This window comes from Macaca mulatta, chromosome X (assembly GCF_049350105.2).
Source record: "Macaca mulatta isolate MMU2019108-1 chromosome X, T2T-MMU8v2.0, whole genome shotgun sequence".
NCBI lineage: Eukaryota > Metazoa > Chordata > Mammalia > Primates > Cercopithecidae > Macaca > Macaca mulatta.
The window spans coordinates 145594579-145610074 of record NC_133426.1 but is presented as its reverse complement, the minus strand read 5'-3'; the positions used below and the strand labels follow the sequence as shown (position 1 = coordinate 145610074).

Sequence of the window (15496 nt, the reverse complement as noted above, 5' to 3'; positions counted from 1 at the left end):
AGCGAAAAGTCGTCGACTCCTGGACTGAGATTCCACTGCTCGGTGCGAGCAGTTGCCAACAGGGGAGTCCCCAAAGTGTAGGTGGCGACCAGCACGGGCCTGGGAAAGCAGGCGCTAGGAGCAGAGGAGTTACAGGGGCCGGGGTGGGGGGAGCGCCCGGCTTCCATCTCCTTGGTCAACGGTGGGAGCCCGCTACGGCGGCACCCGCAGGCCCTCCCTGCCCCGGAGGGGCCAGGGGACGCCCGGCAGACACGCTCGCCTGCACTACACGGGGCTCGCCGGGGTTTTGCCAATCCGCGGCTGACGTCGGCGCGCCCCTGCCGAGCTCTTCTTTTACTACAGCGGGCAGGCGGCTTTGTGAGGCCCCGCCTTCGCCAGCCCCCACCCTCCGCGTGCCCACACCTTGCCGTTTATATAGAATGCGCCGCGGTGTTGATTCGTGGCTCTCTAGGACCGGAGAGTTCTTTGGAAGGAGAGCGCGAGCGAGGGAGCGGGCGAGCTCCGAGGGGGTGTGGGTGTAGGGAGAGAGAGAAAGAGAGCAGGTAAGGGCCATCGTCTCCCACTCCTCCGCCGGCGAGCAACTCCGGCCCCCTTTTTGGCAAAATAATAGGAACCTGGAAATGGATTAAATAGAAAGGAAAGAGGCGACCCTCTCCTCCCGATTCCCCTCGGGCGAGAAGCTGCGCGACTCTGCGGTGTAACAGGCTCACACGTTGCTCATCACATGTTCAAACATTTCCCTTTCAGGGAGGCTTGTTATTTTTAAGTGAATATTTTTATCTTTGTTTTGATTTTTTTAAAAACCTTCCTCGGGGTTTTATTTTGATCGAGTTGGCGGCCCGCAGCGGATTGGGAGAGGCGGGGGAAAGCAGCCTGCCAGTGCGCGGGCAGCCCACCCAGGCAACTCCCAGCGAGCGGCCCGCGCGGAGCCCAGGGAGGCCGGCAGTGAAGCCGGGGAGTCCCGGCCGCTCCTCTCGGCCGCCCCGGGGGTTGCGAGCGTGGCTCTCCGCAGGCGGGCAGAAGCTGAGGGCGCGGGGAGCGGAGGAAGCGCCGCGCGGCTTTGTCTCTTCACTTCTTGAGCGCGGCGAGCCGCTCCTCCCGCGGCCGGCCGCTCCGGATCGCCGCGGCGGCGACGGCGGCTCCTCCTTCACCCCTCTCCTTTCCTCCCCACTCTCTTGTAGGCAGCGGCGGCGGCGGCAGCGGTGGGGAAAAGCGGATTCCGCTCCGAACCACACCGAGGGGAGCTCGTGGTTGAGACTTGCCGCCCTAAGCACTCTCCCAAGTCCGGCCCGCTCGGCGAGGACTTCTGTCTTCTGAGCGAACCTTGTCAAGCAAGCTGGGATCTATGAGTGGAAAGGTGACCAAGCCCAAAGAGGAGAAAGATGCTTCTAAGGGTAAGCCCGCCCGCCGAGTCCGCCTGCTTTCCTTTCCTTCGTTTCCCTCGCCCCCTCGCGTGCGCGCCGCCCTCCGGCGGCTCCCTGCCTCCTTCCCGGAGCTTAAGCTGCCCATGACCTCTGCGACCCCGGGAGAAAAGGAGGGGCAGAGGTCGCTGGGGGGTGGATCTGGGTTTGCACTACTTTCCCTCCTTCCTCGCGGAATTGTCGACCCTCGAGTGCCTCCAGCCTCCTCCACTCCCGCTCTGGACGCACGGTGGTGGCGCTGCGGGCAGACGAAGCTGCTGCAGCCCGGAGCGCCGGGAACCGCGCTGTCTGCTGACAGTCGGCCGCCTGTCTGTATGAGTGCATGTGTGTGCGTGTGCGCGAGTGTGCATATGTGTGCTGCGCGCGTGCAACATGGTGACATACTCAGGAATGTGCCCTGCTTTCAGAACCCAAGCTTGAACCCACCTTCAGCCCCCTCTCCCCGCCCCCAATGCAAACAAAGAGCCTGGTGGAGATGCAGAGCCCCTCCCCCTCTCCTTCCCCCCCCCGCCCCGTACACCCCCTAATCCCAAACTCCTTATCCACCCCACCCCTCGGGGAAGGCAGGAGTTTGCACCCTTCGACACGCCGCGTGCAAAAGTGAGCAATCCTGGTGCCCTGGCGCCGCCCGCACTGGGCTTTGGCAGCACAGCCTCGCCAAACCCCAGGAGAACAAAGGCTGTTGTCCCCTTGCCACTAGTGCCCAGCGTGAGTGAGCCTTCGCGGGAGGGGGCAGTCCTCTTCCTCTGCTTGCTGGGGTTCAGTCACCTCGCCCGGGGCACTGGACCACTGGTCCCCCTGGAGTGCGCGCCTCTGCCCGGGGCCTCCCATCGGCGGGTTGGGGAGGCGCAGCAAAGCGGTGCTCAGGCTGGGGAGAACTAAGGCAAAGGAAGGGGACGCCCCCCACCCCCTGCCGGTTCTAGCCGTTGCCTTTCTGAGGACCAGGATTAGCTCCAGAATGTAAACTGGAGACAGCGGCCTTGGAGACCCGGGTGCGGAGAGAGGCACAGAGAGGGAATGTGGAACAGCAGTGGGGAACGGCAGGTGCCTTAGGTGCAAGTGTCCGGAATGGCCACGAAACGGACCCTGGAGTGGGCTGGATTAGCCCTGAGGGCCCCAAGCACACTGGACCGCAGCGACCCACGCTGAGTCCCCACTGCAGAAGTGAGGTTGCAGCGTGGGGAGTCCCGGGTTTTGTTCATGGGGGCCCCAATTTCTCCCTGATCCCTCAGGCCCCCTTCACTCCCACTCCTTTCTCTATTCCTTTTTCTCCTCTCCTCCTTCTCGCCTCTCCCCATCTCTCAGAGCTTTCTTTCCCGGGAGATTCTAGGGCAGCACCAGACCTCCCCCGCGGAAAGTTGTCAAAGTCTTCAACAGCTCAAGGCCTTTCTCCTTGTTTCCAAATGGAGCCATTTCTTCCCCAACTAGGCGAAAGGGTGACGAAAGGTTCCGCGAGTTTGTGGAGGGGTTAGATACGTTGTCACACGGGTCATTGTGGCCCCCGGTCTGGCTCAAGGCTAGCATTCAATCCCAAGTAAAAGAGTAACTTTGGAAAGTAGAACTACAGCTGTAGGTTTCCAGAGCTCTCCTAATTGTTGAGTCTCAAACAGGCACTTATATGATAAAGGAAAATGACTTCGGGGTCATTAAATCGTTTTGTTTTCCACTGAGGGCCCAGAGAAGTAAATGTAATTAAAGAATGTAGCACCAGATTGATCTAGGCACCTCATTCCCCTGTTGAATCTGGGAGTATTTCACGTTTGTTTCTGGAACTTTGGTTCCTGATTTCTATCAGGTGGTTACTTCAGGTTTATTTCAGGCTACCCTTGGGAGACCCTGAAACCAAATTCATTCAAAGAAAATGAGTTTCTGTTTTAGGAATATAATTTGCAGTTGTCCAGAACGGATTAATGCATCTGGAAACAGGACAGGTTTCTGTAATTCAATAATACAAATTTGTACTAGACATGTGTCATAACATTTTCTTGTGTTGACTCACCACATTTGAAACCGCATACCTCTGTAGGAATTGTGTAATTAGCACTTGAAATTATGGTTGTAATTAGAATAAATTAATTTTACAAGGCAACTTTTAAGAAAGGAGTTTACTTCCCGGAGAAGATGGGAAGCTTTTGGCTGCTAAGAGCAAGATTGTCATTTCAGCCTTTCTGTTCGTTGTTGAATTTAGAGCATTTTCAGAACAGTAAATGTGTAGTAGCCATTAGTATTTTCTTCTTTCACGTATGTGAAAAGTCTTAATGTGACTAAATTTTAAAGACTACTTTTTATATTAGAGATGAAAGGTTCAAGGTCTATTTATCTTCTAGTCACTAGAGTTTATATATGTTGACCATATTTCTGAAGAGTTTTCCTTACTTACAAATTTCCTATATATAGGTCATCTTTAATTTTTTAAGCTGAAAAACTAATTGGCATATTCTTTGTAATATAGCAAGATATAGGATCAAGCATTTCATAGATACCTTGAATATACACACATTTGATTTTGAACAATGGTGTGACAGATGATTGGATGGAATCAAATAATTTAGTAACAGTTTGAATGAATTTCATAATCTGTTTTCAGAGTCTACTGCTCATTTAAATTCAGCCTCCCACCCCCATCGGTTAGGGCTCATACCCACAGTGTATCATAACTACATAGATTGTTACAGAGTACAGTGTTTCCAGAGCTTTTACAGCACAAGTGGTAGGTTTCCAGTAAATTATTTTGTGCTGCTGAATGGAATATGGCCTTAAGAGTATATAAATTGCTGATTGTCTTTTTAAATGACATTTTCTTCAACTTACTGAGGTTAAGACCAGTGATGGACACTGATCTTTTTCATAACCTTTTCAAAAATGTAGCCAGACAAGATAGGCTGTTCTCTTTGGAAAGGGGGCGGGGACCTTGATTCTGTTTGAAACTATTAAAAAGGCCTCTTGTGCAGCCAGTCGCCTTTTGTGTATTTATTTATGCTTCGTATAAACTTTAAAATTGGCAGATGTGTATATAGTTTGAGTCACGCGGCTCTTGGACTGGAGGATTTGTTTCCATTTCAGGGAAGAAGAAAGCATAATATTTGTTTGTTCAAGCAGATATTCTCTTAGCTTTGACTCACTCTTCTCTACCTTGTCACATAAGATCTTTTCAGCAGTCTTCTGTTGGAGAAGCACTCAGTTAAGGCTGTTTCTGGTTTGTTGCAACAGTTTTCCTGTAGCATCGGAAGTCTTGTAGGCTGCTGTAGATAAAACCAAATCTTTTTTGGATTAAGTAAAAATGCTAGCTAATTCTCACTTTCAAAACTGTCTTTAGGTTTGTGGCTACATGTTTGGAGTTGGGTGTGTTTTTTTCAACAACCCTTTCCTTTGTGCTTAGCCTAACAGCCACGATATCCAGGCAAGTTTCAAGGCTCTGTGGGCTGTGGGTTCTCTTGGTGAGACAGCACTGTTGTCAGGCTGGGCTCATGCTGGCTGCTGGACAATGGAGGACAAGTCCATGCATAGCGCAAGAAGCCAGCCACTTGTACAGCTGCTGTTGTAATGGATTATGGTGGCCCCATGCATTTACACCACAGTTCGTTTTTTGTTCATTTCCTGGCCCTTTCCAATAGTCTTTCTATCCTATCCTACTTAAGAAGGACAGGGCATTGTGGTCATGCAGCCAGCAGATATCTAGGCTTGAGTCCTGAATTCCTTCCAAAAGATCATCTTGATCATTGTGGTTTACTATAATAGGTTTCATCAAGTGTCTTTCTCAGACTTGGACCAGGCAAAAGCAGATGTTTAGAGGTATTTTACCGGCAAGACATTATGCGGTTGGTGACCTCTGATTAAAAAGTAACAATGATCATCTGTCTATTACTGATGTAGGGACTTGTTTTTTCACTCTGACATCATGGTCCCATGGTTTTACATACAGTGTCATAAGCTACACGGTCTCTTTTGTGCTGAAGGAGGTAGATCATAGCCTTGCTAAGGAGGTGTGACCAGGGAGATCTCTAATCAGAAATACTGGTCTGTTCTTCGGGATAGGTGGAAAAGATGAGTCCACATTATACCCAAGTCCTCTTCATCATTATTTGTAGCAGCGTGTAGCTTCTTTATTGACAAAGGCTAAAGCTAGAAGGGGGAGCAAGTTGGGGCATGGGTGAGGGGTACTGAATCTTCTTTCTAGCTTAGTACTGCTTCCTCTAAGCCTCTTTTCAGCACAGTTCAAATAATTTAAAGGGGTTAGTATGTGTCCTAGGTCTGGAGATGTGGGTGAGGTTGGAGTGGGAATGGATGTTGAATTGGGGCCTGGGTAAGAAGCAGAGGGTGAGCTGTGGGGTGAAGGAAGGAGTTGAGGTTTATGCCCACAGCAGGGAGATTTTATGGGTGGCTTTGAGGACAGGGTCAGGACTGGGGAGAGAATTGGAATCAGGGAGAGAATTGGAATCAGAATTGGATAAGCCAGAGGGCTGATTTGTAAGGCGGTGAGTAAGGAGATGAAACTGTTAGCGTTCCAGGTCTCTTTGCAGCTGTGCTGTTTTATGTCCAAATCAACTTCTTATTCTGGGAATTACAATCAACATAGAACAACCAGAATGTGTTGCAGTTCTTCAAATATATCCAATAAAAAGGCTTTCTAGTGTCTGCTTCAGTTTGACTTATATTTTTAGAGTTGAGAAATTTGGAAAGAATGGACAATAATTGTCAAGATTAAGCAATTGAAGGAGGGGGGAAAGCCATAAGCATTAAAGTAGAGTGGATGAAGGGGATCCTACATGTCTATTACCTTGCTCAGCTTAACATTATCTTTGAAATGTGAAGACTAGGCGCATAATCTAGTTTTAGCAATTAGTACAGGACACAAATGTCTGCATAACTAATTTTCTGCAGTCGCTGATGTTTGTTTCCCTATCAAGAAGACACATCGTCACCATGATTTATCAGCACAGGCTGAAGAGTGGATTTCAGGCTCATTGTCCTGTGCAGTGTGGGTCATCTTAGTTAGTCTTCATCAACTTGAAATGTAGGTTATCTATTTGTAATACACCAGCTCGACAAACTTAGTTGAATCTTATTTCTGACATTTTTTAACATGGCATTTTATCACTTTTTGGAATGTCATATATTGATGAAACATTTCCTAAGAGTGTGGGTTTCCAGGTAAATGCATTAATTTCCTAAAGAAAGTGAAACGATATATAGTAGTCATTATGACCACCACTCCAGGCCTCAGATCCGATTTCTCCTTGAATTGGATGGCCATTTTTTTCCTTTAAAGCAGTATTTTCCAGAGCATTAATTCTGAAAATTGTGGGGGGGGGGTTATTAGAAAAGAAATAAATTATTGATTCTTAGGGCACAATGGACATATGAAGGACTATTTTATTAAGGGATCTGAGTTGTAATAAATATTGAGTCTAAATTACAATGACTGTTTATTGTGATTACTGTAAAGCAGTTCTCATGGCTATTCTTGCCTCTGCCCTTTGAAATTACTTTTAGCATTGATTTTCAAATGGAAATAGTACTAGTGTCGCTGGCTAATGATCTTCCCCACAGGCAAAGGCTTCTGCTGGTGTAGGGTTGTGGTTGACATTCTAGGGAGTACAATAGGGCTGTGTCCAGAGCTAAGTTGCTTACTTGGCCTGCCTGCAGAGACATCAGATTTGGTCTGGACAATCACTCTTTGGCCAAAAGGAATCCCTAGTTGTACATGTCTGTCCTTTTATTGTGGTCCCTGTAAGTAGGGCTGGGAAGAAAGAAAATAAGCTTTGGTGAAAGGCAGGCCTAGTCAAAGGCCAAATTAGAAAAGAAAAACAGTAAAATTCAATTTCCTTTTTTTGTAATTGAAGTTTACCTGCAGTAACATGTACAAATCTTAAGTGTGCATCTCAATGATTTTTGATAAATATTTACACCTGTAAAATCAACACCAAAGTCAAGATACAGAGCATTCTTATCACCTCAGAAAGTTCTCTCATGCCCCTTTCTAGTCATTCCCCCTACCTAAAGACAGCTATTATTTTATTTTTATTTTTATTTTTATTTTTTTTTTGAGATAGGGTCTCAGTCTGTCGCCCAGACTGGAGTACAGTGACTTGAATCTCGGCTCACTGCAACCACCGCCTCCTGGGTTCAAGTGATTCTCCCGCCCCAGCCTTCCGAGTAGCTGGGATTACAGGCGCGCACCACCACCGCCTCGCCAAGTTTTTGTATTTTTAGTAGAGACGGGGTTTCACCATGTTGACCAGGCTGGTCTTGAACTCCTGACCTCAAACGATCCACCCGCTTTGGCCTCCCAAAGTGCTGGGATTACAGGTGTGAGCCACTGCGCTTGGCCTCCTATTTTTATTTCTATCATCATCTATTAGTTTTGCCTGTATGCACTCTTTGGCCACCTCCCCATGCAACACTCTTCATCCCCTATTGGTAACCCTTCTTGTCTTGTCCTCTGGTTTCTTGGAAGACTCCCACCGTGCCCCACACTGGGGCATTCAATAGAATCTTGGACATGGTTAGTATTCTAGGAGTGGTTGTTGAATGACCTGGGAAAGCTAGGGAATTGCTTTAAGCAGAGATATATTTTATTCATCCTTTAATAGCAAATAACAATAATGAACACTGCTATCTTTATAGTAGTAGCCTCTAAATTACTGAGCAGTTACTATTTACTAGGCAAACATTATTTTTACATATATCTAATTTAATCCTGACAGCCAAATGAAGTACAGTAGCTCTTAGTACATACAGACTTTAGAGATGAGAAAATTGAAGTTCATGGAGATCATGTAGCTTACATGAAGTCACACCGCTAGTGGTTTGCAAATTACTAGCACAGTGCTTGGCCTTGTAGTAATCAATAAATGATGAATGCATGTGCCATGCACCTGTGGAAACTCATTGGTCCTATGCCCTGCTCACTTCCTGTTTTGTTGTCATTATCAGAAGGCACTGTGATAGAGAAAGACTTTTTCAGAGCCTCCTGGTGGCTTAATCTGATAAATACCTAGGGAGATTTACGTTTTATCTAAAGATTGCCTGGGGTAGAGCTTTCATGCAAAGAATTCAATAGTTAATGGTTGACTTTCTAACACCTAGCTACGTCGGAGAAATACTTTTGACTGGTGTCCTAAAAATAATAATATTTTCTGAGCACCGACTATAGGCCAGGGAGTTGACATGAAGCATCTCATGAATTCCTCAAAATAATGTATAGACATTCAGTGTATGGAGAATGAATATCCATACTATTCTTCCAATGTGACAGATGAAGAAACTGAGAGACTGAGGACATCCTTAGGTCACTCAGTTAAAAAGACGGTGAAGTGAGGATTTGAGCCAGATTTGATTGACTCCAAATCTACCTCCTAACCACTAACCACTATATCACACTCCCTTCCTAGGCAGCACAGCTGAGTCTTTCTAATGCAGGTTTTCACAAAGACAAAATTACTTTCATTCACCAAATTGGACATAATTAGGAGGAGTGTGCCTATACTAAATGCATGGTTGCTCCAGGGCTGTGGTCTTTGTTCAGTTAAACAAACGTCTGAACATAGTTTGAGTGACTTTTCTGTATCAGGCGCTGTGCTGGGGTGCCCTTTCCTTCTTCTCTGGCCTGGGACATTCTGACTTCACTTTCCGATGTGCATCTCACTTCACTTGGCCATTCTCTTGAACCACTGCTACAGGACATTGGCTCGGTGACTGTGGCTTTCATTGGCCAGGTGACTTTGGCTTTCATATTGGTTTAAAGACAATGATACTTTCTTCTACAACTGCATCTGGGACCTTGTTTCACCTGCGTCTTCAAGATTATACATCCTCTTAATTCACTGTTGAGTAAAAACTCCACTTGTTTATTTTAGTTTTCATTACATGGTATATGCTTTCAGTCTGTCTCCCAGCAGAATCATATGTCTCATTTCCCTTCTCTTTGTCTCTCAACCCTACCCCGTTCTTCCTCCGTCTCTCCTTCTTTCCCTCCCTCCTTGTCTTGTTAACAGATGTCAGTGGTTTTTATTAACCAAATGGGGCTCCTCAGGGTGAGCTGAGCCCATTGAAAGATTTTCATTTCTGGATTTTTTCCTTTGATAGCTATATTAATCGTGGTGAAAGAAATCCACCCCCCACAACAAAGTGTAGCTCGATAGAAGAGCTTTTTCACTACTTATATAACTCATTTTAAATGGAAAAATAAAAAAGTGCAAGCTTTATTTTGTATACTATTTATGCTGCCTTCAGTTAGATAATATTTCCAAAAATATATCTTGTTAACAGAGACACAACGCCTTGAACGAGCATATTAATTATAGTTCTTGAAGTTGGGAATCATGTCGTGTTTATCTGTATTGTAGAACCGTTGCTTAACGGCAGTAATTAACAGTGATGGGTCTGTTGCATGGCTATAGGTAAATTTCATAACAAACATGAAACCCAGTTCTCAAAACTTGCTCCAAATAATGTAGGTAGCATTTGTTACTTTTCTGGAGTTGAGGGTTAGTAAATAGCTGGGGTTCTTAAAATATTTATCTAGCTCTTAAAAGTAGAAGTAAACAACCTAAGGAAGGCAGGCTGAGTGCAGTTCTTGAATATGCCCATAGATATTTTCAGAATCTTCTTTCAATGGTGACTTTGAAAGTACTGAGGATTGACCTGTTTATTTTGCCTTTGATTCTCTGTGTGTATGCTCGCCTCTCCCCTCGGGGGGTTTATTGAACATTAAGGCTTCCAAGAGCTCTTGAATTTGTGAGTGATTTTCGGAGCTCTGGGCACAATGTGAGCCATTCTCTTGGAAACAGGACAAGGTGCTCCTAGATGCTCTCATTCCAGGGAACATTTGTTTTTCGGCTAGCTGGGAACCCGACGATCGCGCTGAAAGGTCTGGTCAACCAGCCTCCCTCAGTTCCTGTGTATCTGGCAGGCGGGTTTATTACAAACCTTAGTGTGCTCATTAGCCTCGTGATGTGGCAGCTGCCTAAAAAAGAAACACGGAAAAGTTGTGTCACCGAAGGTGAAACTTGGCAAAGAGATGCCCGGCGCCGGCTCCGGGCATGACAAAGCTCCTTCCTGGCGGCGGCAGCGGCGGTGGGCAGTGGGGGTTTCTGTTTGCTTGCCCTCGATACCCACGACCCAGTCGACTCACGGGGAGGCGTCGCAGAGGGAACCGCGGGTCCGGGCCAAGGCTCCGTGGCAGGCGGTGCGGGCGGCTGCAGTCCGGGGAAAGATAACTGCGCGCTCCGGTGCAGCCCGCGGCCTCGCAGTCTAGACCGCTGGCACGTTGCAGCCTGTGGGGAAGCAGCGTTAAGATGGTGGCCGTCAGAGCAGCGCTGGTGGTGGCCGGGCGGGGCTCAGGGAGGCGCGCCCTCCTCCCCCACCGACACCTAGCAAGGCTTTCTTGCTTTCCCTACACCTGACCCACCCACTAGACACCTCAAAGGCAGGCATAGAAGGCCAAGAGCCTTGAAGTCAGGACTTGACCAACACAAGAGCTTTGCTTTCTGTCTTCTTGTGAATGCTAATTTGACTTTAGCTGCTCAAAAACCGAAGATGCATCTTGAGCAGGACGCTCACAGGCAGTTTTGAATTTATTTGTGTGTTTTTATATTGCTTATGTTTTATTACATTGATTTTTTTCAGATTACAAAATAATGCATGTTTACCGGAAACAATTTGGAACATCATAAAAGCATAGAGAAGAAAATATCACCCAAGGTTCCACTACCAAGTTAACTTTTTGAGGCTTTTCTTCTAGTCCTTTTTCTCTGCATATTATAATACATAGACATGGCTAATTATCTTTAAGTGTGTATGTGGGATCAGGCACATACACGATAACCTCCTTTTTTTCCCTCAACGTGTTAGAATGTTATTTTATGTCATTAAATAATTTGCACCATCATTTTCAGTGTGTATACTAGGTGTGGACTTAGGGGTAACCAAGAGAGATGGTGATTTGTGCCCGGTGTGTGAACATTTTTCTTGCACCTCCTTGAGATCCTTCTCACTGGACACCACAAGCGTGATTAGTATTTTGTAAAAGCACATATATGAATATGTGCCCATATGGGGCTATGTATATCTATGTATAAATCTGTAAATACCAAATTAAATACACATAGACAACTTTGCACATATGTAAATAGATATACAACAAATACACTAAGACTAAATCTTGAAAGAATATACACCAAAAGGAATCTCTGGGTAGTTGGCTTATAGAAATTTATAGTGTTTAGTCATATTTTCTATTTGTATCTACAGTGGAAATACATAATTATATTAATGATATAATAATGAAAATAATATTAATGAAATATTACTTACTGATTGTCTTCAAACTGAGTTTTTTGCTCCCCCATTCCTTGATCTAGCATGAACTACTTATTAGTTTTATATTATATGATGCTTCAAGTCCAAGCTAAATCTCCATCCTCCATGAAGCCTTTCTTTCACCCTCCCAGCAGGCACTGCTTACTTCCTGTACAGGGCTTCTCTATCACCCATCTGGCAGTCTCCATGGGCTGCTTTGGGTATATCTCATGGTTAACTTCTCATCTGCTTATGTCTTATCTCTCTGAATAGACTGGAATGTCTTCGAGGATCCTTTTCACGAAACAAGTGCTCACTAAATGTGTTACGTAATGACAATGCTTGTCATCCATCCTAGGTTTCTGTAAATGCTCCTTTACTTTTGAAACTCTGTACCAAAAGCCCTTAGACTGACAGCAATAATCCTGCTGGGTTTAATTTTGCTAATTTAATTTAGGATACAATTGCTACTTCATAATGTGCTATTTACGTAGAATTTGGTCAGTGATGATACTGATAATATTACTGAAATAGTAGTGATTTTCATATTGATTTTTCAAGTTAGAGGACTCTTGATAGAGGGTTTCTTGGTGATAGAAATAAATCTGCAGATTCACACATGCATTGGACAGTCATACCCCAACTTAAGTGATTTCAGTTATTTTAATGCGTGTGTAAATTAATTCATCTGTTAATTTACTCGATAAATATGTATTGAACCTTCTGTGTGCCATCGGCTTCCTTAGATACTGAGAATACAGCAGTGAGCAGAACAGATAACTATCCCTGCCTTCATGGATCATACAAGCATATTTTGCAAATTTCCTTAGGGAAACAGACTTTCAGTGCATGAAGCACTCTGTTCCATGTTGGTCGTATGTCAAGCAGTGAGTGATCTGGTGCCCATCACAGCTATCAGACTCTGGCCAAGCCAAATTGCTAATGAGTCAAGCTGGATGAAGTCATACATGGGTTGCTTAGCTGTGGTTCCTGGGCCAGCTTGGGCATCAGCATCACCTCTAACCACATATACCCCCGACCATGAGAATTTGATTCAGTATATCTGGGCCTGAGCCTTAGAAAGCCACATTTTTTATTAAGCTCCTGAAGTGGTTCTAATGCACAACTGGTTTAGGGACCTACTGCCTCTGGGCAGTGTTCCTCAAGCTTGCCTAAAGAATCCCCTGTAGGGTTTGTTTGTTTGTTTTTTCTAAATTAAACACAACAAAACAAAAACCCTCCTGCCGACCTACTGAATTAGAACTTTAGGAAAAGAGCTGGTAATCTAACTTGTAAGCAGGTGTCCTGGTGATTCTTCAGGACTAGTTGAATCATCAGGCTAGTTGGGGACACATTGTCCTAGAGGCAATCACAGGATCCTCTTAGAAATTATGTATAAATGTCAATTTTTCTGGTGAGCAGGCTCCATTGTTTGAACAGATTCTCAAAGGAGTCAACCACTCCAAAACGGTTACATGAGGTTGAGCCCCGAAGTCTAGGACCAGCATTGTTGTCTACCGTACGCTTTGAGTTCTCAGTGTCTTCATGGGTTGAATTAAGTAATCTTAAAGATCTTCCCAGCCCTATTCATCTTCCACATATAAATGTTCTGCTCGGAAGCCTTCTTTCTCCCTTTTTGCTACTTTTTTCTATCTTACTGCCAGTCTCGCCTCAATTGTTTCCCTGGATGGTCTCCCTTTAGGAGAAAGTAAGGAAGCAGGAGAATTTCAAAGCCTTGGCTCTCGCAGAGAGGGTGGGGCTGGGAGGGAGCTTTGGGCATGCCATTCAGAGATGGCAATCCTAGCACAGCTGTTAGAATAGCAGAGGTCAGTGTCCAAATATTTTGACCCTTATGATAGCTTGAACTTCAGTGGATTTTAAACTGGTGGGGTAAGGGGGTGGGAGTAGGACTTCCAAGACATTTCTCTGCCAGTCTAGAACAGGATGACACAGGGTGGACAAAGTAATTCCCCTTTTCCTTGGACATAATTTTTCTACCTGCATCTGGCAGCAGGTGGTGATGGGAGGTGGAAGCAGGAGTGTGAGTGTTGGGCTGGGCCTAGGTGCACCCCCACCCCTTGTCATCCTTGAGGCACCAAGCAGTGTCTCTGTCATTGGTTCATGACCAATCAAGTGCATTGACCTATTACTGCTAGTTACTTTGAGTTATAAATGGTTTTTATTTCCTCTGTGGAATTGGGGGTTCAGGCTGTATAGGATGACCTGATTTGTATCACAAGAGCCTTTGGGACTTTGACAGATTTCACCGTTTAAAACACACCGAGCTTCCTCCCTCCACCCCACTGGACATAAAAGCAACCTTTGAATTTATGGCACAAAGAGCATGTCTTTAAAGGGCAGCATGCAGAAAAAGGGAGGAAAAGGAAGTAAGGCAGTTCATCTTCTTTTCTGAGGCCATTGTCTCTGAACAAGTGACAAAACTGAATACCTTGAAAAATCTTGTATTGATTTTTAGTGCAGAGGCATCTCCCCAGGATCTGAAAATCCTGGTAGAAGATAATAAACTTATTTCCCTGCCTTTGAGCTAGAGATGAGTTGCTTATTTTACATGGCTGGAAGAAATGAGAGTAGTTGCTCTGCTGAGAGTGAGATTTGGTCCAGAGTGCATCTCTCTTGACCACGTTGCATATAGGGGAGACTCAATTTATAAAGACTATATATACAAATCTAACTCAAATGCCAAATGTGGAGGTAGATACAATATTAAAAGAGTTATTGTTTTATGAAAAATTTTTCTTTTAATAGTATCATCTTTAGTGTACTTACATGTTTCTTTGGGCACGAAGGATTAAAAAGAAAGAAGTAAAAACCAAGCCTAGAGGCCTGGTGTTGAGGCATTTGTTTCCTTCTATTCTAATTAGAAACTGTTGCTTAGAGTGGCTCTCTTGCTTCTCAGATTATTATCTTTTTTATTTTAATGATTGTAAATATATTTACTGTGGCAAAATACACAACATAAAACTGACCATTTTATGGTCAAGTCTATGGTATCCAGTTCTATGGTATTAAGTATATTCACATTGTTCTGCAGCCTTAATCACCATGCTCCACAGATCCTCAATCATAGGCTATAATGGCTTGAAGGGACCTTCATCATCATTTGGTCTAACCTTCCCACTACAAAGTAGAAGAATTAGGCCCACAGAGAGGCAATGACTTGCCCAAGGTCATAGAACAAGTTAGTGGCAGGGGCCTAGCCCAGTACATTTCCACATTGACACAGTAACAGATTCAGGCAGGTGGCCTCTGTTACTCTACTGATAGCAGAATCAAGGATTGACATAAATGTTTAGGGTATTTTTTTTTTTCTTTTCTTTTCTTTTTCTTTTCTTTTTTTTTTTTTTTTATCAAGCAAGCAACCAATTGTTATGGTTTAGAGCCAGAAGGTCCTTCAGACACTATCTAGTTCAATTTCCTTATTTAAAATATTGGCTGTATTTGTGATTTCTAAATCCAAGTTGAACTACAAAAAGATGCTAACATTCTTATTTCTAAAATACATGACAATTCTTCCCCAGCCTTCCTTTCACTGACTCCATGACATTCTTTGGTTGAAACCAGGTCCTTTGTGGGTGGCTGTTATTAATAAGCTTTCCTTGGGATGTTTACAGTAACTACTGTGACCTAAATAAGTTTACTTGTATTGTTTTCCCCACAAAGGCAAGAACAGGTTTTAAAAGTATGCTCATCCTTCTCATCACAATGTATTTATTCATGACTAAAAGAACTGAAGTATTGAATTTTCTCACATT

The 15496-nt window shown here is 44.7% G+C and overlaps 1 protein-coding gene across 3 annotated transcripts in view; it reads left to right on the top strand.

Annotated features, from left to right (window-relative positions):
- FGF13 (fibroblast growth factor 13) overlaps positions 1 to 15496 on the top strand; it is a 607550-nt gene that overhangs the window by 17705 nt on the left and 574349 nt on the right. For 2 of the 3 annotated variants that reach the window (XM_028841663.2, XM_015128298.3), the window contains exons 1-2: positions 440 to 542; positions 1182 to 1394. In XM_028841663.2, coding sequence (XP_028697496.1) covers positions 1346 to 1394 — 49 coding nt within the window. In that variant the 5' untranslated portion in view covers positions 440 to 542; positions 1182 to 1345. Of the gene's footprint in view, positions 1 to 439; positions 543 to 1181; positions 1395 to 15496 lie in introns of those variants that run through there. The other variant, XM_015128297.3, reaches the window with a different exon arrangement.